At 46.9% G+C, this 24,734-nt stretch overlaps 1 protein-coding gene across 2 annotated transcripts in view; it reads right to left on the minus strand.

Moving 5' to 3' along the window:
* Positions 1-24,734, minus strand: part of loxl4 (lysyl oxidase-like 4) — a 167,402-nt gene that overhangs the window by 70,901 nt on the left and 71,767 nt on the right. For both annotated transcript variants that reach the window (XM_078224342.1, XM_078224343.1), the window contains 3 exons: positions 15,645-15,683; positions 9,444-9,657; positions 4,531-4,714 (listed from right to left, as the gene is read on the minus strand). In XM_078224342.1, the coding sequence (XP_078080468.1) occupies positions 4,531-4,714; positions 9,444-9,657; positions 15,645-15,683 (437 nt within the window). The remainder of the gene's footprint in view (positions 1-4,530; positions 4,715-9,443; positions 9,658-15,644; positions 15,684-24,734) is intronic.

A 24,734-nucleotide genomic window follows, 5' to 3' on the forward strand; every position in this document is an offset into this window, starting at 1 on the left:
TCCTTGCCCAATGAGTGAATTGCTAGTTGTGGGTTTTCTGTTTTAATTCTGTGGGATACAGGCTGTCGTTAGCTTCTCTCAACCAACCTTTAATTTAGGCCGTCAGAATATCATCGTAACCTTTTGGAATTGCAGACAGTCGGGAAGCACACAGCTGTTTCACACTGAGACATCTGGACCAGGATTCGTAGGGTGGGAGTGGGGTGGGTAGGGTGGTTTCTCTTCCCACCTTCCGAAGGGTCTGCCAACGCTGGCTGCTGCACAACAAGTTCACATTCCAATGTTAACTGGCTGGAGGTGGACTTCTGCCCTTCGCTCGGGAGGAAGGACCTTCCACCTTAGAGAACCATTGGACAATCTGAACGGCCAGCAGCTCTCTCGTCCTTACAGTGCCAGAAGCCGCAGTGGACAGGACCGGTACTGCAAGTGAGCCCCAAGTTCCAGGATTCCAGCAACTGGAACGTTTTGAAGTTCTCAGGGTTGGGGAGGCCTAGGTGGGGGAAAGGCGGACAGAGGGGGATTGGTGTGCTGACAGGGAGGCTGGGAGAGGAGGGAAATCCGGCATTACCTGACATTAAGAGGGGGAGGGCACCAGATGGTAGAAAGTGACCCCCCTACCCCCCCGCCTCCCAACCCCCCCATTCCCCATGCTCCCACCCCCACTGCCCCCAACCCCCCTTCCCCCTACCCTCCCTTCCCCTTATCCCCCCTTTCCCCCTTATCCCCCCATCCTCCTCTCATCATTTCTACTCAAGCGTCTATCCGATTTATCGTTGAGTTTATTCCGCACCCTGGAATACCACCCACCCACCTGGAAATGGAAGCTGGGTGGGAAATGGCCCTTACGTGATCTACAGTTGGCACATAATTGGCCACTCGATTGGACCAAGGACCAGCCAAAGCCTCGTCCAGGCCTGTGTAAGATTACAGAGCATCAGAGAGGGGCAGAGCCAGTGGCAATCTCACCTCAGGAATTTTATTTCCATTCCCCAACTACAAACCTCCACCCCTGCCCCCGTTCCCAGCCCCCTTCCCCCCCCCTCGACCCCCCCCCCCCCCCCCCCCCCCACCCCTACCGGCAGCGGGGAACATAAAATCCTGCCCCTGGATTTGAATTCATCCCTGAATGTCAGATGGAGGGGCCGCAGTGCTGTGGCGGGAATTGGCTCCTTTCCTCAAGGGTCCTCTGCACAATGAACCTGGTGCAGTTACAACCAATTTCCTCGTAGGTAGAACAGTCCCACATCAAACTGGCCATAATTCAGCACAAATTGTGACTAAAACTCGGGTCACTGTCTGTGTGGAGTTCGCACGTTCTCCCCGTGTCTGCGTGGGTTTCCTCCGGTTGCTCCGGTTTCCTCCCACACTCCAAAGATGTGCAGGTTAGGTGGATTGGCCATGGTAAATTGCCCCTTCGTGTCAGGGGGTTAGCAGGGTGAATATGTGGGATTACGACAATAGGGCCTGGGTGGGATTGTTGCCAGTGCAGACTCGATGGGCCAAGTGGCCTCCTTCTGCACTGTAGGGATTCTATGATGCGAAGCCCTCCCTATCTCTGCAATCCTCTTTAGCTCCACACCGCGATGACTGCATTCCTCGAATCCTGGCCTCTTGAGCATTCCCAATTTTAGTCACTTCACCATTGGCGCCCACACCTTTGGTTGCCTGAGCCCTGAGCCCTGGAATCCCCTCCCTCAATCTCTCCGCCTCGCTTTCCTCTTTGAAGATGCTTCTCAATATCTCTCTCTCTTTCATCAAGCCATTGCTCATCTGCACAAACATCTCCTTACGTGATTCAGTGATATATTATGTGTTGTGGTGCTCCTGTGAAGCATCTAAGAACGTTTTATTATCTTAAAGATGGCATATAAATCTGAGTTGTTGATCCCCAGAGTTCCACAATGGCCCGCATCAGTCCAGTTGAAATGAAATCCAATAACAGCTTGCGTTTAAATCATGCCTTCAATGTAGAAAAGGCTCCCAAGGTGTTTCACCCGAGCGTTATCAAGCAAGAGTTCCAACTTCACCGGATAATATGTGTAGGTGACTAAACACTTGGTCACAGAGGTTCCAACACTGAGTTAAAGGAAGGGAGAGGTAGACGGTAAGAGCAGAACCAAGTCATTCGGCCCATCGAGACTGCTCCGCCATTCAATGAGGTCATAGAATCATAGAATCCTAGAATCCTACAGTGCAGAGGAGGCCATTCGGCCCATTCAGTCTGCTCTGACCACAATCCCACCCAGGCCCTATCCCCATAATCCCATGCATTTACCCGAGCTCGTACCCCCGACACGAAGGGGCAATTTAGCATGGCCAATCCACCTAACCCGCACATCTTTGGAGTGTGGGAGGAAACCGGAGCACCCGGGGGAAACCCACGCAGACACGTGGAGAATGTACAAACCCCGCACAGACATTGAGCCAAGTCGGGAATCGAACCCGGATCCCTGGTGTTGTAAGGCAGCGGCGCTAACCACTGTGCCACCGTGCCGCCCCATGACTGATTTGATGGGATAATCCTCAATCCCACTTTCTCGCCTTATCCCCATAACCCTTGACCCCCCTTACTGATTAATAATCTGTCTCTCTCAGCCGTGAACATCTACGACCATAAGACGTGAGAAAGGAGGGAAAGAGCGGGTGAGTAGACTGCTCTGCCAGAGAGCTGGCAGAGGAATGACGGGCAGAATAGCCTCCTTTGGAACCATTCTATGTTCTATCACGGAGGGATTCGAAAGGAGAGATGAGAATTGGAATTGCAATGCATTGTGAGAGACCAGTGAAACAGTCATCGATCCACTTTCCACACAAATAACCTTCCAGAAACATTAGGGGACAGAGGGTCTAGCATGAAGGAGGAACTAAAATAAATCCTTATTAGTCAGGAAATTATATTGGGTAAATTGCTGGGATTAAAACCCGATAAGTCCCCAGGGCCTGATGCTCTGCACCCCGCAGTACTCAAGCAAGTGGCCCTAGAAATAGTGGATGCATTGGTGATCATTTTCCAGCATTCTATAGACTGTGAAAGAGTTCCAGTGGATTGGAGGATAGCTAATGTGACCCTACTTTTTAAAAAAGGAAGGAGAGAGAAACCAAGGAATTATAGACCAGTTAACCTGACATCGGTGGTGGGTAAAATGCTGGAGTCAATTATTAAGGATGTAATAACTGAGCATTTGGAAAGCAGCGACAGGATTGGTCCAAGTCAGCAGGGATTCACTAAAGGGAAATCATGCTTGACAAATCTTCTGGAATTTTTTGAGGATGTGACCAGTGGAATGGACACGGGTGAACCAGTGGATGTCGTGTATCTGGACTTTCAAAAGGCTTTTGACAAGGTCCCACACAAGAGATTAATGAGCAAAGTAAAGCTCATGGTATTGGGGGTAATGTATTGACATGGATAGAGAACCGGTTGGCAGACAGGAAGCGGAGAGTGGGAATAAATGGGTCCTTTTCAGAGTGGTAGGCAGTGACTAGTGGGGTATCGCGGGGTTCAGTGCTGGGACCCCAGCTTTTCACAATATACATTAACGATTTGAGTGAAGGAATTGAATGCAACATCTTCAGATTTGCAGATGTCACTAAGCTGGGTGACAGTGTATGCTGTGAGGAGGGTGCTAAGAGGCTGCAGGGTGACTGGGACAGGCTGGCTGAGTGGGCAAATACTTGGCAAATGCAAAATACTGTGGATAAATGTGAGATTATCCACTTTGGTGGCAAAAACAGGAATGAAGATTATTATCTGAATGGTGGCAGTTTAGGAAAAGGGGAAGTGCAAGGTGACCTGGGTGTCATGGTGGAACAGGCGCTGAAGGTTGGCATGCAGGTACAGCAGGCGGTGAGGAAAGCTAATGGCATGCTGGTCTTCATAGCAAGAGGGTTTGAGTATAAGACTAGTGATGTCTTGCTGTAGTTATACAGGGCTTTGGTGAGGCCACACCTTGAGCATTGTGTGCAGTTTTGGTCTCCTAGTCTGAGGAAGGACATTCTTGCTATTGAGGGAGTCCAGCGAAGGTTCACCAGACTGATTCCTGGAATGGCAGGACTGACAGATGAAGAGAGACAGGATTGACTGGGCTTGTACTCACTGGAATTGAGAAGAATGAGAGGGGATCTCATAGAAACATATAAAATCCTGATGGGACTGGACAGGCTAGATGCGGGAAGAATGTTCCTGATGTTTGGGAAGTCCAGAGCTAGGGGTCACAGTCTAAGAATAAGGGGTAAGCCAATCAGGACTGAGATGAGGAAGAACTCCTTCACTCAGAGAGTTGTGAATCTGTGGAATTCTCTACCACAGAAAGCTGTTGGGGCCAGTTCATTAGATATATCCAAGAGGGAGCTGGACATGGTCCTTGTGGCTAAAGGGATCAGGGGGTATGGAGAGAAAGCGGGAGTGGGATACTGAAAGTGCATGATCAGCCATGATCATATTGAATGATGGAGCAAGCTCGAAGGGCTGAATGGCCTCCTCCTGCACCTGTTTTCCATGTTTCCTCCCTCGCACCACGTAACACTGACCTTGGCCAAGAAATGCTCCCATTAGCGCCTCCTTCGCAGTGCCATAACCCAGCTCACGGCACACCACGCTGGCCGCTACCAGATTCCAGCGATCATCACAGACAGTCCCCCATTTGCCGTTTTTCAGGACTTCCACTCTCCCTTCTCCAGTCTGCGCTCCTCCCTTCAGTCGCACCAGGGGTTGCTGAGAAAGGGAAGTGAAATAAACTGTGAAAGGCTCAGTGGCAGCTTAAGCATCCTCGATGCATCCTTTCATTTCAATGTAAAATACCTGCTGAATCAAAAGAAAGGTGCTGCATTTATATAGCACCTTTAATGGCTCTGGGGTATCTCAAAGTTTTTGTTCTATTTGTCCAGTGGAATGTGGGCATCGTTGGCTGGGCCAGCATTTATTGCCCATCCTTAATTACCCTTGAACAGAACGGCTTCCTAGGCCATTTCAGAGTCAACCATATTTCTGTAAGTCTAGAGTCACATATAGGCCAGACCGGGTAAGGACGGCAGATTTCCTTCCCTAAAGGACATTAGTGAACCAGATGGATTTTTCCGACAATCGACAATGGTTTCATGGTCATCAGTAGGCTACCCTCTGAAATGGCCGAGCAAGGCACTCAGTTCAAGGGCAATGAGGGATGGGCAACAAATGCTGCCCTTGCCAGTGACGCCCACATCCTATGGAAGAATAAGGGAATACACCATGCTTACCCATAAGTCATGATGTGGAGATGCCAGCGTTGGACTGGGGTGGGCACAGTAAGTAATCTCACAATGTCAGGTTAAAGTCCAATAGGTTTATTTGGTAGCACGAGCTTTTGGAGTGCTGCTCCTTCATCAGGTGAGAGGAGCAATACCCTGGAAGTTTGTGCTATCAAGTAAACCTGTTGGACTTTAACCTGGTGTTGTGAGACTTCTTACTGTGCCCGTAAGTGGCACAGTCTAAGTGAATGACCTCACATTCAGCACAGGGGCATCTTGTGCATGTGTTAGTATACAATGAACCCATAAGTCATGATGTGAGCGAGGCGACTTCTTGCAAGCTGCGCCAAGCAAACCTTCTAATTCTATCTTTTACTCTCGTTCCATGCTTCTGAAACTTCATTCTAACTCTTTTACATTCTGCGCTCTCTAGTTTCCTTCTCTATGAACGGTATGTTTTGTCTGTATAGCGTGCAAGAAGGAGATCTCCAGTGGTCAGCCAGCACTGACAATGCAGCTCCCTGCCAGAGAGTTCAGTCTGCGAGGAGAGTTTCCAAGAGGTGGCGGAGATTAATTGGCCAAAAATAAAAACAGACTTCTGGTGAAATGAACTTCTGGCTAATGTTGTTCGGAACGAGGAGGTGTCCTGACCAAGCCCAATGAGATCAGGAAACCGTTCATCTGCCAAGTTCAAAGTCACACAGACTAATATGCATCTGACTGGATGTTATTTCTAAAGGAGCAATTTTTGGTTTGGTTTAATTACATGTAGAGACTCGACAGCCTGCGTTACAGACGGGTGATTCTGCACATCCACTTTTTCCATATGAGCTCCCACATGCAAGCGGCAATCTCGGCCCACGTGGTGAAGTGGAATTTGCTCCAGGGTCCTCTTGCTGTTAACGGCATTTGGAAATAGAAATGTGCCAATTTTTACTCCCTCCTTTCTCAAGGGTGCTGTGAACTTTCACCCCCTGCCCACTCTGCCTTTTTCCAAGATGGCGCTGGAGCAAGGCGACTTCTTGGAAGCTGCGCCAAGCAAACCTTCTAATTCTATCTTTTACTCTCGTTCCATGCTTCTGAAACTTCATTCTAACTCTTTTACATTCTGCGCTCTCTAGTTTCCTTCTCTATGAATGGTATGTTTTGTCTGTATAGTGCGCAAGAAACAATACTTTTCATTGTATACTAATACATCTAGAAGAGTATTCATAGAAACCCTACAGTACAGAAAGAGGCCATTCAGCCCGTCGAGTCTGCACCGACCACAAACCCACCCAGGCCCAACCCCCATATCCCTACATATTTACCCACTAATCCCTCTAACCTACGCATCTCAGGACACTAAAGGCAATTTTTAGCATGGCCAATCAACCTAACCCGCACATCTTTGGACTGTGGGAGGAAACCGGAGCACCCGGAGGAAACCCACGCAGACATGAGGACAATGTGCAAACTCCACACAGACAGTGACCCAAGCCGGGAATCGAACCCAGGTCCCTGGAGCTGTGAAGCAGCAGTGCTAACCACTGTGCCACCGTGCCGCCCACTATTATCTGACAATAATAAATCAAATCAAATCAAATCAGAATCACTCTGTGTGACCAGATAGAAAGGGATGTGGGGAGAGCGGTCGTCATAGCTGAGAAATCCCCCAAAACCAGGGAACCAATGCGAAAAGCTCTTTAGATGGTGAATGGCTGCAAGTTTGAAGATGCAAAGCAGAAGAAGTCAAAGAGAAGAAAAGAAAGAGTGAATGAAAGCGGGCAGGATTTTCCACTGCGGGTCAGGACCCCGTCACCAGGGTTAAATGTGGGGGACTAGCTAGGGTAAATGCATGGGGCTATGGGGATAGGGCCTGGGTGGGATTGTGCTCATTGTAGACCTGATGGGCCAAATGGCCTCATTCTGCACTTAGGATTCTATGTGCCAACTCCCAGTGTGTTGTGAGCTGTCACCCACATTGATTTTTTAAATCTTATTAGTGTCATAAGTCAGCTTACATTAATTAACACTGCAATGATGTTACTCTGAAAATCCCCTAGTCGCCACACTCCGGCGCCTGTTCAGGTACACTGAGGGAGTATTTAGCACGGCCAATGCACCTAACCCGCACGTCTTTTGGACTGTGGGAGGAAACCGGAGCACCCGGAGGAAACCCACGCGGACACGGGGAAAACGTGCAGATCCCGCACAGACAGTGACCTAAGCCGGGAATCGAACCCCGGTCCCTGGCGCTGTGAGGCAGCAGTGCTACCCGCTATGCCACGGTGCTGCACTATGGCCTGGATTGGGTAGGTACTGGTCAGAGGGCGGTGGGTGGGCCCGTGAAGCTGATCATCTTGAGGCTCCCTCTCAGCAACCTTTGAAACGTCTGAGATAAAAGCCGGGCCCTCATTGTGGAGGAAGAACTCGTCGCAGAGTGATTGTGGCTACGGTGATGGTAAACCAGAGCATCCTCCCGACCCTCTGGGATTGCTGATCCCTAATCTACCTCTTCGAAAGCCAACTCCAGACATCAGTCATACTCCTGACACTGCATTTGAGGGGGTGGAGGAGGGGCACCACAGCCAACTGGAACATTCCTTTTAGCCAATTTAACAAGCTAACCGCCACCTGTGAGTGAGAATCCATTCCTTGCCGTAAATGGCCCGGGCAAGACAAGCTGGCACGCCAACTTGCAGCACAACATTACCCGTCCATCTATTTCCATCCCCTCACCATCTGCCTCCAGTAATCATCGGACTATCAGATATCGGAGCAGAATTAGGCCATTCAGCCCATCAAGTCTGTTCCGCCATTCAATCATGGCTGATATCATTCTCATCCCCATTCTCCTGCCTTCTCTCTGTAACCCTTAAATCCACTTATTGATCAAGAGCCTATCTATCTCTGTCTTAAAGACACTCAATGACCCGGCCTCCACAGCCTTCTGTGGCAGTGAGTTCCCAAAATTCACCACCCTCTGGCTGAAGAAATCCCTCCTCATCTCAGTTTTAATGGAGTGTCCCTTCACTCTGAGGCTGTGCCCTCGAGTTCTAGTCTCTCCCAGCAGTGGAAACATCCTCTCCACGTCCACTCTGTCCAGGCCTCTCAAAACAAGGCATCCTGCCTTGTATTTATATTGTGGCTTGGATGACCTTGGAACTGTTGCAAAGTAGAGGCTGACATATATTTCTCCCCCAAAGGATATTTTTGGAACAGATTCCAAGTGTGGTTGCAATTGAATTGATGAAGATTAAGGAACTGGGTGGATGGTTGATTTAGATAATAGTCTTCATGGTTTTCGGGTTGAGTGAAAATGATGTAAGCGCAGGGAAAACCCGCAGCGATTCTGAGAGGTTGGAATTAACTGCAGAATGTGCCTATTTACACCATGATGTGGAGATGCCGGCGTTGGACTGGGGTGGGCACAGTAAGAAGTCTCACAACACCAGGTTAAAGTCCAACAGGTTTATTTGGTAGCAAATACCATAAGCTTTCGGACCAAATAAACCTGTTGGACTTTAACCTGGTGTTGTGAGACTTCTTACTTACCCTATTTACACCCACAGGACAGAGACCAAGCTGGGTTATTGTAGCTATGCTGGTGTTGTGATACAGGGTGGCCGAGTCCCTTTAATGTGGGCAGGCAGTTTACATTAGAAACTTAGATCCCCAATACACTGAATGATTCTTCATGCAAACAATACCACAGGAGGTTTGCCAACAGATTGAATCATCTGGCTGCATGGGTTTTCCCTCCATCCCCTCTTGACTCCATGGCCCTGATATTATTGGTGCACCCACCACGGAATCGGGGCGGGCGAGACTCGCGGAACAGCTTTCTCCATTGGCCTTGGGCGCGATCTTACGAGCCTCGGGCGGGCGTGCCAGTAGAATTCCGGCCCATGAGTCCATCTACATTTCCCGCTGCCTCGGCAAAGCAGCCAGCATAATTAAGTACCCATAATTAAGGACAGTCTCTCTTCCATCGACTCAAGAACAGCTTCTCCCCTGCTGCCTTCAGACCTTTGAATGGACCTACCTCGCATTAAGTTGATCTTTCTCTACACCCTAGCTATGACTGTAACACTACATTCTGCACTCTCTCCTTTCCTTCTCTATGAACGGTATGCTTTGTCTGTATCGCGCGCAAGAAACAATACTTTTCACTGTATGTAAATACATGGGGCAACAATAAATCAAATCAAATAAAATCAATTTTTATTTTGTACCTCATCTAGGTAGGCCTTCCTGTAGCGACTTCCAGTTTCCTGTATGAACCTAGGCCCCGTCACACAGCTTATCACCGTGTGCATCCCATTCTCACAGGGGAGCTGATTCTTCCCGGCAGAAGCCTGGATCGTGCACTTGGAGAGATGTGACTCGTTGCCGTTGCATGACACTTTGTGGATCCAGAAACTCTTTTTCTTGATGACCGAGGACAACCTTTCAAACATAAAGCAGAGGCAGAGAATGACAAATACGGCCACCACTTCCTGTGCCTCCAATCACACTGTCCGCCTTATTGCAACCCAGTTATACCAACCATAGTTATCTCTGGATATGATGTGGAGATGCCGGCATTGGACTGGGGTAAGCACATTAAGAAGTCTCACAACACCAGGTTAAAGTCCAACGGGTTTATTTGGTAACACAAGCTTTCGGAGTGTTGCTCCTTCTTCAGGTGAGTGAGGAGTTGTGTTCACAAACAGAGCATATATATATACCTTTAAGACTTGATTACCTGTAAAGACTCGCATTCCAAGCATTATCTTGTAAATTGAGTTTGTACATGCCCTGTTTGTGAATACAACTCCTCACTCACCTGAAGAAGGAGTGACACTCCGAAAGCTTGTGCTACCAAATAAACCTGTTGGACTTTAACCTGTGTTGTGTTGTGAGACTTCTTACTATCTGGGGATAAGGCGGGAAAATGGAATTGAGGATCATATCCTGGGGCAGCACGGGTGGCACAGTGGTTAGCACACTCGGGTACGCTGAGGGAGATAGCTATCTGTACACTGGAGAAACTATGCTCGCTATTCACCGTTGCCACAGCAGTTACTAAGGTGCTGCTTATTCAGTACATCACCCCTTTCAGACACTTGTTCTCCCCTCGATTTCTTTGGAATCCATTCACAGTATCTGTAACGGGATGCAATCTCGCTCCGATTGAATAGTAACGCGTCACAAACAGTTTTATTATGGGTGACAAAGATGGATGAATAAAGTTTAAAAGTTTATTTACTAGTCACAAGTATGCTGACATTAACACTGCAATGAAAATCCCCCTACTCACTACACTCCAGCATCTGTTCGGGTACACTGAGGGAGAATTTTAGCACGGCCAATCAACCTAACCCGCATATCTTTCGGACTGTGGGAGGAAACCGGAGCACGCGGAGGAAACCCACGCAGATACAGGGAGAATCTGCAGACTCCGTACAGTGACCCAAGCCAGGAATTGAACCCAGGTCCCTGGCGCTGTGAGGCAGCAGTGCTAACCACTGTGCCACCCGTGCTGCCCCAGGATATGATCCTCAATTCCATTTTCCCGCCTTATCCCCAAAACCTTTGATTCCCTCACTGATTAAATGTCTAAGTAATGGTGAAGTCGCCATAGTCTCAGAGACCATCAGCTGCTCTCCACTTTGAGGGGGAGAGCTGACTGGTGGTGATTTAACCTGAGGACCATCACACCTCAGGCAAAGGGCCAGGTTGTGAAGACTCCTTTATTCCTCATGAATAACCTCAGCCAGTATGGGAATTGAACCCGCGCTGTTGGTGTTGTTCTGCATCACTAACCAGCCATCCAGCCAACCAAGCTAAATTTGTCTTTCTCAGCCTTGAACATGCTTAATGACCCAGCCTCTACAGCCCTCTGCGGTAAAGAATTCCACAGATTCACTCCCCTCTGAGAGAAGAAATTCCTCCTCGTCTCTGTCTTAAATAGGCAACCCTTTACGCTGAGATTCTGCCCTCTGGTCCCAGATTCTCCCATAAGATGAAACAACTTCTCAACCAGAAGGACGTGGAGGCTTTAGAGAGAGTGCAGAGGAGGTTTACCAGGATGTTGCCTGGTACGGAAGAGCTTAGTTATGAGGAGAGATTGGGTAAACTGGGGTTGTTCTCACTGGAAAGACGGAGGACGAGGTGTGACCTAATAGAGGTATATAAAATTATGAAAGGCATAGATAGGGTGAATGGTGGGAAGCTTTTCCTCAGGTCGGTGGCGACGTTCACGAGGGGTCATAGGTTCAAGGTGAGGGGGGGGGAGGTTTAACACAGATATCAGAAGGACATATTTTACACAGAGGGTGGTGGGGGCCTGGAATGCGCTGCTGGGCAAGGTGGTGGAGGCGGACACACTGGGAACATTTAAGGCTTATCTAGATAGCCACATGAACAGAGTGGGAATGGAGGGATATAAAAGAATGGTCGAGTTTGGACCAGGGAGCGGCGCGGGCTTGGAGGGTTGAAGGGACTGTTTCCTGTGCTGTATTGTTCTTTGTTCTTTGTTCTCAGAATCTCCCCTGTCAAGCCCCTATATGTTTCAATAAGCCACCTCTCATTCTTCTAAACTCCAATGAGTCCAGGCCCAACCTACACAACCTCTCCTCATAAGAAAATCCCTCCATACCCTAGTGAACCTTCTCTGGACTGCCTCCAATGCCAGTGCATCTTTCCTTAGATAAGGGAACCAAAACTGTATTCCAAGAGTGATCTAACGAGTGCCTTGTATAGTTTTAGCAAGACTTCCCTATTTTTATATTCCATCCCCTTTGAAATAAAAGCCAACATTCCATTTGCCTTCCCTATTACCTGCTAAACGTACATGCCACGTTGTTGTGGTTTATGCACGAGGACCCCAAATCCCGCTGTGCTGCAGCTTTCTGCAGACTTTCTCCATTTAAATAATATTCAGCTCCTTCATTCTTCCTACATTATATTCCATCTGTCAAGGTTTTGCTCACCTAACCTGTGTATATCTCTCCGTAGACTCTATGTCAGCCATTTGCCTTCCCATTTATTTTTCCACAAACTTTGGCAATGGTACATTCACTTCTCTCGTCCAAGTCATTCACATATTCATATATTGTAAATATTTGTGGACCCAGCACTGATCCCTGTGGCACTCCACTAGTTATAGGTTGCCATCCTGAAAAGACCCACTTAGCCCAACTCTCTGTCTTCTATCAGTTAGCCAATCCTCTATCCACACCCCCAACTCCATGGGCTATTTTCTTATTAAGTATCCTTTTATGTGATACCTTATCAAACGCTTTTTTAAAATCCAAGTATATTACGTCTACTGGTTCTCCTTTATCTATCCTGCTCATTACCACCTCAAAGAATTCTAATATGTTTGTGAGGCACCATGAAGCCAAGCTGACTCTGTTTGATTATGTTATGTGTTTCTAAATGTTCTGCTATCACATCTTTATAATAGACTCGAACATTTTCCCATGACAGCAGTTAAGCTAACTGGCCTATAGTTACTTGTTTTTTTCTCTCCTCCCTTTTTGAATTCAAGTTTTAAAGTTTTTAAAGTTTACTTATTATTGTCACAAGTAGGCTTACAACAAGGGAGAATTCAGCATGGCCAATCCACCTAACCTGCTCATCTTTGGAGTGTGGGAGTAAACCGGAGCACCCGGAGGAAACCCATACAGACACAGGGAGAACGTGCAAACTCCACACAGACAGTGACCCAAGCCAGGAATCAAACCCGAGTCCCTGGCGCTGTGAAGCTGCAGTGCTAACCACTGTGCCACCGTGCCGTTAGGGTGTTGCATTGGCAGTTTTCCAAAACCCATCTGGTTCACTAATGTCCTGATGTGGAGATGCCGGCGTTGGACTGGGGTAAGCACAGTAAGAAGTCTCACAACACCAGGTTAAAGTCCAACAGGTTTATTTGGTAGCAAATACCATAAGCTTTCGGAGCACTGCTCCTTCGTCAGATGGAGTGGTCTCTGTTCTCCAACAGTGCACAGACACAGAAATCAAGTTACAGAATACTAATTAGAATGCAAATCTCTACAGCCAGCCAGGTCTTAAAAGGTACAGATAATGTGGTTGGAGGGAACATTAAACACAGGTTAAAGAGATGTGTATTGTCCTTCAGGGAAGGAAATCTGCCATGTTTACCTGGTCTAGCCTACATGTGACTCCAGAGCCACAGCAATGTGGTTGACTCTGAAATGACCCAGCAAGCCGTTCTGTTCAAGGGCAATTAGGGATGGGCAATAAATGTTGGCCAGCCAGGGATGGCCATGTCACAACTTGAATGAATTTTTAAAAAATCTTCCACTTCCTTTAGTATCCTGGGTGGTAACCCATCTGGCCCAGGGGATGTATCGGCTTTTAACCCTATTAGTTTCCCGAGCACTTTTTTCTCCAGTGATGGTTATTGATAGTTATTGAATTGCGGCAGCCCTTGTGGTGTAGGTACACCCACAGTGCAGTTAGGTAGGGCATTCTAAGAATTTGACCCAGCAACAATGAAGGAGCAACAATATATTTCCAAGTCAGGATGGTGAGTGGCTTGGGGGGAAGCTGAGAGGTGCTGATGTTTCTCCCATGTGCCTGCTGGTTTTGTTCACCTAGGTAGTGGGTTCGGAAGGTGCTGTTGAAGAAACCTCTGCTACTGAATATTCTGTTCTCATCCCAGTTGGCTTTGCCTTTTCCCCATAACCCCTGATCCCCTTATTAATCAAGAACCTATCTATCTCTGTCTTAAAGACACTCAATGACCCGGCCTCCACAGCCTTCTGCGGCAAAGAGTTCCACAGATTCACTATTCTCTGGCTGAAGAAATTCCTCCTCATCTCTGTTTTAAAGGATCGTCCCTTTCGCCTGAGGTGGTTCTAGTTTTTCCTACTAGTGGAAACATTCTCTTCACGTCCACTCTATCCAGGCCTCGCAGTATCCTGTAAGTTTCAATAAGATCCCCCCTCATCCTTCTAAACTCCAACAAGTATAGACCCAGAGTCCTCAACCGTTCCTCATACAAGCTCTTCATTCCAGGGGTCATTCTTGTGAACCTCCTCTGGACCCTTTCCAAGGCCAGTACATCCATCCTTAGATACGGGGCCCAAAACTGCTCACAACACTCCAAATGGGCTTGAGAAGGCAGTGTGCCATGAGGAAGAATGCAGAAGTTTACAGATGGCAGGAGAATGGGGGCATCATGTCAACGAGACTGTGGAGATATATCCAGTAAGAAGTCTCACAACACCAGGTTAAAGTCCAACAGGTTTATTTGGTAGCAAATACCATAAGCTTTTGGAGCGCTGCTTCTGACGAAGGAGTGGTGTTGTGAAACTTCTTACTGTGTTCACCCCAGTCCAACGCCGGTATCTCCACATCATGAGATATATCCAACCAGGTTTGGCAACTCTGTACAGCACCGAGCTAGAATAGGTCACTACACACATTACCATGATTCGCAGATGAAGAACATCCTGAGGGAGAAGGTCACTCGTATTTACACAGCAGTAACTGAAACAAGTCCCCATAAATGCTTGCCTTCAATGGCCGAGGCATTGAGTTTAAAAATTGGCAAGTCATTTTGCAGCTTTATTGAACCATAGTTAGGCCGCACTTGGAATATAGTGTTCAATTCTGGTCGCCACACTACCAGAAAGATGTGGCGGCTTTGGAGAGGGTACAGAAAAGATTTACCAGGATGTTGCCTGGTATGGAGGGCATTAGCTATGAGGAGAGGTTGGAGAAACTTGGTTTGTTCTCACTGGAACAACGGAGGTTGAGGGGAGACCTGATAGAAGTCTACAAGATTATGAGAGGCATGGACAGAGTGGATAGTCAGAAGCTTTTTCCCAGGGTCGAAGAGTCAATTACTAGGGGGCACAGGTTCAAGGTAAGAGGGGCAAGGTTTAAAGGAGATGTACGAGGCAAGTTATTTACACAGAGGTTGGTGGGTGCCTGGAACTCGTTGCCGGGGGGAGGTCGTGGAAGCAGATACGATAGTGACTTTTAAGGGGCGTCTTGACAAATACATGAATAGGATGGGAATAGAGGGATACGGTCCCCGGAAGGGTAGGGGGTTTTAGTTAAGTCAAGCAGCATGGCTGGTGCAGGCTTGGAGGGCTGAAGGGCCTGTTCCTGTGCTGTAATTTTCTTTGTTCTTTGTTTTTAAATACTTTTCCAGTTAAGTAATTAGTTATTAAATAGGTCACACCATAATGTCATTAACACTTAATAAACTCTGCTCCTGTACTCCAAACGTTTCACATTTAGCTCGAGACTAATGCAAACCTTCTGTATCCTCACAAGCTTTATAAAAGATTTCAGTCTGGCTGTCAAAGTGCGAAATTAATTCAGCATTGCAAGGTCACAGAGAGGGTTTACTGACTGCCTGCTGTTCAAACAGAAATGTTTGATGTGCCTTTGAAAATCAGAGTAAGCATTACCTGGCTTTGGGGTTCTTCATCTTTAGATCCCAGTGCTTCCTGTAACAAAAGAATGCAAAAGATTAATATGTTAGCAGTGAGCATTGATATAAAGCATTCGGGCTAAACACAGGGTGAACAGGAGGTGCCAGATTCCCTATCCTTAGCTACATTCATTCACACGATTAGGATCTGCTTTCAACTCACGTCATTAAAGTTTCTGCTTTCATTTCACTTGTAAATGACTTGTGAACATGTCCTGAAACCTCAAATCACCAGGTTGCTCATTCCCAGAGTTCTTCTGAATGGCATTTTTTAGTTTAGTTTATTTATTAGTGTCACAAGCAGGCATACATTCACACTGCAATAAAGTTACCGTGAAAATCCCCCTAGTCGCCACACCCCGGCGCCTGTTCGGGTACACTGAGGGAGAATTTAGCATGGCCAATGCACCTAACCAGCACATCTTTCAGAATGTGGGAGGAAACCGGAGCACCCGGAGGAAACCCACGCAGACATGGGGAGAATGTGCAAACTGCGCACAGAGTGTGACCCAAGCCGGGAATCAAACCCGGGTCCCTGGCGCTGTGAGGCAGCAGTGCTAACCACTGTGCCACCGTGCCGCCCCCCATAAGAACATAAGAACATAAGAAATAGGAGCAGGAGTAGGCCATCTGGCCCTTCGAGCCTGCCCCGCCATTCAACAAGATCATGGCTGATCTGAAGCGAATCAGTTCCACTTACCCACCTGCTCCCCATATCCCCTAATTCCCTTACCGATCAGAAAACTATCTACCCGTGATTTAAACATATTTGTTCCTTGTGACTCATCATTGAGCCCTGCTGTAGTAAGGTATGCAAGGAAGTGATGTAATGCAATATAGAGCGGGAAACTGAGAAGCTGCAGGTATATGAGTCAGAACACACCACAATAAAGTTATACACACACAATAACAGAAAAATGCTGGAAAATCTCAGCAGGTCTAATAGCATCTGTGGAGAGAGAATAGAGCCAACGTTTCCAGTCCAGATGACCTTCATCAGAGCTGGCGAAGGGTCATCCAGACTCGAAACATTGGCTCTATTCTCTCTCCACAGATGCTGGCAGATGTGCTGAGATTTTCCAGCATTTTTCTGTTTTTGTTTATGATTCCAGCATCCGCAGTATTTTGCGTTTACAATAACGTTACTTTCGTTTACTGAGTGGTTCTGAATGTCATTCTCCAAATACAAAACAAAACTGGCAATGAGGATATTGGCTGGTGTTGTGGGGGAATTAAAGAAATGGTTACCTGGGAAGGGGACATTAACAGGCACTGGCTTTTAGCACAGACAGTTACTTAAAGTTAAAACATGCAGTAACTGAAATGCTGCAGGAAGCTAGTCAGAGCTTGAGGCACTTTAAGATAAGGGCAGACCCAGAACAATAAGTCTGATAATAAGATCAGCCACAGATGGGAACATAAATACATAAATGCAACAATATTAGCCACTGAATGTATAGATCGAAACCAGTCATTGATAGAGGTAATGTATCCATTCTATGAACAATGCTATGTTAACTGCCCATGTCTGTACCTGTCTGCTTGTAACGATGTGTTAACTACCGATGTCCGTAATCTGCCTACTCAACTTATAACGACATGTTAAACGGCTAATGTCCGCACTGCCTATTGTCTAAAAGGTATAAAAATGATCAACTGCCATTGTGTAATTGAGAAGGTAGCTGACAAGTGCTGCAGAGTACCAGTGTTTTCTCCCGAAGCTTCGTGTCCGAAATAAAACTGTGTTATTGAAACTCCAGTCTGACTCCGGTGGTAAACTTCCCACAACACTGGGGTCAGGGATGCCACTGAATGGCTCCAGGGCATCCTATAGGGGAAGGGTGATAAGTCAGAGGTCATGGTACATGATGGTACCAATGATATAGGTAGAATGAAGCATGAAGTCTTCCTTCAAGAATTCAGGGAGCTAGGCACCTCAGAGCCAGTAATCTCTGGAGCACTTCCACTGCCTCATGCTAGCGAGCACAGAAATAGGAGGATAGGGCAGATGAATGCATGGCTTAAGAGTTGATGTAGGAGGGAGGGTTTTACATTCCTGGATCATTGGGACTGTTCCTGGGGAAGGTGGGACATGTACAAAGTGGACGGTCTGCATCTGAACCTGGACGGGACCAACATTCTTGTGGATGGTTTTCCAGTGCTGTTGGGAGGAGTGTAAACTAGTTCAGCAGGAGGAAGGGACACAGAGCGTTAGTATAATATGGACACGGCATACTATAGTAATTATAATAAAGGAACCAGGACAGAGAGAGTTCAGCCATGTGGAGTTCCAAGGGAGTAAGGAGAGGCTGGATGGCCTCTACTTTAATGCTTTATAAGTAAGGCTAATGAGTTAAGGGCATCACAGAGATGTGGTTGAGGGAGGGGTAGGATTAGCAACTCAACATTCTGTGGTATAGGACCTTCAGGCGTGACAGGGGAGGGTGCAAAGGTGGAGGTGGTGCCGCATTATTAATTAAGGATTCCTTTATTGCAGCAAGGAGAGACGATGTCTCGGAGGGGTCTTCAAATGTGGCTTTGTGGGTAGACCATAGGAATAAAAAGGGGACAGTCACATTGCTGAGTTTGTATTATAAGTCCCCAAACAGTAAGCGGACAATAGAGAAGCAGGTATGTCGACAATTCACTGAGGTATATAAAAATAATAATAGGGTAATATTATCCCCAACATTAATTGAAATGGTCATAGTGTAAAAGGTTTAGAGGGGCAGATTTCTTGAATCATATTCAGGAGAGTTATTTATGTCGAACTGTAGAAGGTCCAACAAGGGATGGCGCACTGCTGGACCTAATTCTGGGGAATGAAACTGAACAGGTGTCAGATGTAGCAGTGGGGGAGCATTTTAGTGATAGCGATCACAATATAGTACGATTTAAGTTTGTTACGGAGAAGGAGAAAGATGGTCTACAAAAAACATGTTTTGGATTGAGGGAAGGCAGATTTTATTAAAATAAAGCAGGGTCAGGCCAAAGTAGACTAGGAACAGTTTTGCATGGAGAAATCTACAGCAGTTGGGGGTGGGGGGGGGGGGGGGGGGTGGGCGGGCGGGGAGTGGGAAGAGTACAGGCCCCACGTGTTCCCTTTCGAGTGAAATGTAGAAGCAAAATGCCCAGAGAACTCTGGATGTCTCGGAGTATTCAGGACGGATTAAGAGAGGCGTTTAACAGGTAGAAGGGGAGCAAGTCAGCGGAGGCCATAGTGGTGTACAGAAAGTGAAGTGTGGAGCTTAAGAAAGCAATTAGGAGAGCAAAAGAGGGGATATGAGAAAGTACAGGCTGGTAAAAGTAGGGAAATTGCCAAGATATTCTGTAAGTGTATCAATGGGAAGAGGCCTGTTGAGAATTCATGTTCAGCCGTACCAGGACTTTGCTGCAACCCCCATATCACCAGACACCATTGAGAAAGTCAATACCTCAGCCTCTGTTCAAGTGCAGAGACAACCTCCAGTTCACATGTCAACTTCAGTTAAACCAACCACCGCTGACATCAGTGTGAAGTTGAAAACATCAGAGATTCGCCATTAACCGTTCCAAGAGCGACAACCTCCAGACCATCTGAATTTACAGTAGTGACTAGCTCATTGGCTACTGTTCTTCTTGAACTTGTGTTATGACGCAGAGGTTGATTCCCTTTTGAGAAGCCACGCCGAATTCCCCAAAGAGGACTACCTCACTTCATAATCTGTTAAAAGTGTTAGGGAAGGTGTGAACTGTTCTTCACTAACGTTTAGAGGTTCATTAACAGAAATATCCGACACTCGCTTTAAGTGGACAATTAAATTTGTTTATGTAACCAATCAGGAACTTTAACTAAACAAGTAACATGTGGATTTAAGTAATATACTTCTGGAATGCTGTTCAAATAAATACAAGGTCCATTCATTGCCCAAATAATATAATAACAAAAATTTAGTTACTCTCAAAAAATATACAACCAGGTGTCCTGGCTTTGGAAAACCTTTGGAGTTCTTCTCTCGATTCCGCTGCCCATAAGCTCTTTCTGATTTTGGTACCCTTTGTTAGATAGTTCTCTTTAGAGATATTCTAAGCTGGCAGGGAGCCTCTCTTGCCCTCTCTAGGTGTTTAAAGGTGACAGCTCTTCAGTTGAACTGAACTGAACACCAGGCAGGCAGTTGAGTTCCTCTTTATACCTCTGATGACTGAATAATTTTCCTACACCAGGATTGGTCTGGTGTTGTCAACAACAGCAAATTCAAATTTGATAGGTTCCTGATAGCTGAGTGTTCTCTTTAAACTGATAGGCTGTCAAAATTCAAAAGCCTGCAAAGTCTGTTACCAAGGCAACCCTGATGCTTGGTCCTTGTAACAAATGTTGCAATCTGTGTACCCTGTAGGCGCCTGCATTTTAAACATCCAAGCAGGGAACACAAAACCAGCTTTTCAAGGGACCACACTTCACAAACTCAACTTCACAACACTTGTTTTGGGGAGGTTCAAATTAAGGGGGGGGAGGAAATGTTACATATTTGGTTTTTTTGGCTCACCATGGAGCCTTGCTGTAGTAATGGATGTAAGGAAGTGACGTAGAGTGGGAAACAGAGAAGCAACAGGCATGAGCGAGAACACACCACTATATATTTACGTTCATTTATTGAGTGTTCCTGAATGTCATTCTCCAAATACACAACAGCATTTGATAAAGCTTTGTCAGGAAGCAAATGTCCTTTGTTAGTAAGGAATGCTGAATAAGGGGCCAGTAGTATCCCAGATAAGGAGGTAGTCTGTATCACAAGCAAACACGGCAGCCATTAGCAGATTAACGAAGAAAGTGGACAATGAAGGGATGTTGTGTGTGACTGGAGTCCTACAAAAAGCTTACACTTTCCTTCACAATTCATGGCTCGGGAGATGCAAAATGACGGGATAAATGAAGGTTACGCTGTCCATCCGGAGGGAAAGTGGGAAGTATTGTTTAGCTCTCTAGGGGGGAGCTGGGTGAATGACTTGCTGTTGCTCTGTGTACTCGGTAGAACATTGTCTCAAAACTTGGTTCAGCTCAATAAAGATTCTTTTGCAACCAAGTTGAACCCAAGAAGCGTACAGGGAGGGGAGTGGGAGGGTTGATTTTGTTTGCCACTGTGCATTAATATGGTGGCACAGGGCTGATGTTATTGGCCAGTAATCTAAAGGCCAATCCATAAGACCATAAGAAATAGGAACAGGAGTAGGCCGTTCGGCCCCTCGAGCCTGGCCTGCCATTCAGTAGGATCATGGTTGATCCAACATTCCTCACGTCCCCTTTCTTGCCTTTCCCCCGTAACCCTCAATTCCCTTACTGATCCCTTACCGGGCGGCACGGTAGCACAGTGGTTAGCACTGCTGCTTCACAGCTCCAGGGACCTGGGTTCGATTCCCGGCTTGGGTCACTGTCTGTGTGGAGTTTGCACATTCTCCTCGTGTCTGCGTGGGTTTCCTCCGGGTGCTCCGGTTTCCTCCCACAGTCCAAAGATGTGTGGGTTAGGTTGATTGGCCGTGCTAAAATTGCCCCTTAGTGTTTTGAGATGGGTAGGTTAGAGGGATTAGCGGGTGGATATGGGGGTAGGGCCTGGGTGGGATTGTGGTCGGTGTAGACTCGATGGGCCGAATGGCCTCTTTCTACACTGTAGGGTTTCTATGATTTCTATGAAAATCTATCAATCTCAGCCTTAAATATACACAATGGGTGGGATTTTACGACCTTGCTCAGGCGAGGCTGGAAAATCCCACCCGAGGCCAATGGAGAATTCCCTTCTGCAAGCCTGCGAGGCGCTAAAAGTCTGACCAATGACTCTCCAGAGAATCTGAGTTCAAATCCCATTGGCAAGTGCATGTCTAGGAATGGTGTTTGAACAGAGTGCTGGATTCAAGCTCTTAATTGAGTTCACACTTGGCCACGTTTTCTTATCCTTTTGTGGGCGTTGGCTCTTAATTGCCCGTGAGAAGGTAGCGGTGAGCTGCCTCCTTGAACCGCTGCAGTCCATGCAGTGTAGGCACATCCACAGTGCTGTTAGGGCGGGAGTTCCAGGATTTTGACCCAGTGACAGTGAAGGGGCAGCGACATATGTTTCCAAGCCAGGAAGGTGACTTGGAGGGGAACTTCCAGATGGTGACGTACAGGCAATTTACTGAAAGGCAACTGGCTCCCAAGGGGTAAATGCCATGAGGAGACAGTACATTAGGGAAGGACCCTTAACACTTTCAGATAGACTCGCTCCTCTCCAAACATCCCAGCAATTACAGCAGAAATATTATTCTTTAAAAGCCTATTCATATTTATGGCCGTTCCACATAAATAACTGATTGCAGTTTGAATGGTGAAAAATGGAATGTGCTATCCTGTTACGTGCTAGAAAATGTACTGACCTTCAGCTATCACATCAAGGGTCTGCGTTACTTTAATAATGCAGTTTCCAACTCGAAAACACTTAGAGCTTGCTGCCTAAAAGATGTCGTTATTTATGATATACTTGCAGCTCCATTAAACTTTGGTCTTTGCCGTGAGAATAATTTATTTTTTTTCACAGGAAACTGAAAGGGAAAAGGGTGGTTTGTGGATCAGGGTTTTTTTTTTTTGCCGTTGGACCATGAGTTTGTCTTCAGGCCAGGCCAGCTAGACATCAAATAGATCAGCAATACAACAACAACCTGTATTTGTACAGCACCATTTAAACATCCATAAGCGGACACAAGGGCTGGGATTTTCCAGCACCTATACCAACGGTCATTGTTGCAGGTGCAACAGGAAAATTTAAAGACTGTCCCACCTGCACCCTTGGCCCACCCGTGACAGGGCCAGGGCATGCTGGACAAAGTTGGCACAGTGGTTAGCACTGCTACCTCGCAGCGCCAGGGACCTGGGTTCAATTCCGGCCTGGGGTAACTCTCTTTGTGGAGTTTGCACGGTCTCCCCAATGTCTGCGTGGGTTTCCTCTGGGTGCTCTGGTTTCCTCTCACAGTCCAAAGATGTGCAAGATAGGTGGATTGGCCATGCTAAATTGCCCCTTAGTGTCCCGGGATGTGTAGGCTAGGTGGATTGACCGTGGTAAATGTGCAGGGTTATGGGGATAGGGCAGGGGGTGGGCCTGGCTAAGATGCTCTTTCAGAGACAAAAAGAGAAAATGCTGGAAAATCTCAGCCGGTCTGGTAGCATCTGTGAGGAGAGAAAAGAGCTGACGTTTCGAGTCCAGATGACCCTTCGTCAAAACTTTGAATGAACCATGACAAATCAGCAAGGTGTAATGGGATTTGACACAAGTTCCTTTACTTCATCACTTGTCCTTATTTCTTATCAAGTAACGAAGAGACAACCCTTTAACAGGCATCTGACAATTGGTTAGCTCTAGGCAGGTCAGTGAGACATGGGTATCGGATCACAGTTTGTTGGTCCTTTTCCATTCAAGCAAGTTAAAGGCAAAATACCGCAGACACTGCAATCTGAAACCAAAACTGAAAATGTCGGAAAATCTCAGCGGGTCTGACAGCGTCTGTGGAGAGAGAATAGAGCCAACGTTTCGAGTCTGGATGACACTTCGTCAGAGCTGAAGACAAAGAAAATAGGACACGGTTTATACTATGGGGGTGCGGGAGGGGGTTGGAATTGGGCAAAGGGAATGGAAATGGTGATGATAAAGGCTGAGAAAGGTGCCAGAGGAGGTGGGGGAAGCAGGCACATTAGCAACATTTAAGAGGCATCTGGATGGGTACATGAATAGGGAGGGTCTGAGGGATACGGACTGAGTAAGGGCAAAAGTTTTCTTTTTAGTTGGGGCATCATGATCGGCACGGGTTTGGAGGGTCGAAAGGCCTGTTCCTGAGCTGTACTTTTCTTTGTTTTTTGTTCTATATATGACTGTAACATAATATTCCACTCTCTGTACTCCAGACCCACTGTCCATAACCTGGGTACACGTAGCAAAGTGGCAGCAGAGTGAACTAGAAAGACATTGAGAATTTCCTGGGTGGCCTCCCTAACTGCTCAATGAAGATTCTGTAACTGGGATGTGCACCCACCATAGGACAGCCACTGAGAGAAGCCTAGAAGTTCTTGGTGTGAGTACTAACTGATTACGTGCTCATTCCCCCAACCTTCTCCTCCTCTGGGCTATGTCCACTAGACCATGCAGATGCTCCCTGTGAATTCAAATTCATTCAGGTCTCTATCCGCTGCCCAGTAGCAGCTCCTGGAAACACAGGGAAAGCAGGAGTCCCTTGAACCTGTTCCACCATTCAGTTGGATCATGGCTAAACTCTGCAAACTATAAATGCCTTGGGTTAAATGCGATGCTCCCCTGGGTCAAATTGCCCACCAATACCCGTTCGGTTCACACATGGAGAATAACCACTTAGAGACTGAAGGCGTGCTGGACCCCATGAAAGTCAAAACTTCCAAGCAAGGGGAGGGTCTCAAGGGATGTGGAGCCAAGACAGTCGCGTTAACTGAAGAGCGAAGCAGCCTCAAAGGGCTGAATGGTCTCCTCCTGTTCCTAAGTGCAGGAAACTCAGTGAGGAAAATAGAACACCCCATTGAATTATAACACATGACCTCTCAGCAACCACAATAACTTTATATGTATGTCTACACAGGGCTGTTTGTATTCACTCAACTGAGAAATTGAAGCTCCAATCTGCCGTTATTAATCCAGATTTCAATACTGTGACCAGTTATTCCCAAAGGAACCAATTGCAATACTTACTGAGCAAGTTGAGTGTTTCAAACAGGATCTGCTAGACATCACTCGTGTCTGCACTGCACTGAGTTCCCCTACAGTCCCGTATTGCTCACAGTTCCCCAAACCAAGGAACACTCAATCCAAAATGCCAGCCACTCAGAACTTAGTGGCTCAGCAGAACAAAAACCTCTGTTCACAAACTAATGACCCCGAGGTCCTGAAATCTAAGCAGCGATACTCTTCGCTGACTTCTGAGAGTAACTCTGTAATGCAAGCCAGGCCCCAGAGCTAGGAGGGATCACCCAATTGCTGTCTCAGGTTAAATTAGTACCAGATGCCCATGAGCGTCATAATGTATTGCACTTCCCCAGGTGAAA

Source organism: Mustelus asterias, chromosome 11 (assembly GCF_964213995.1).
Source record: "Mustelus asterias chromosome 11, sMusAst1.hap1.1, whole genome shotgun sequence".
Classification (NCBI taxonomy): domain Eukaryota; kingdom Metazoa; phylum Chordata; class Chondrichthyes; order Carcharhiniformes; family Triakidae; genus Mustelus; species Mustelus asterias.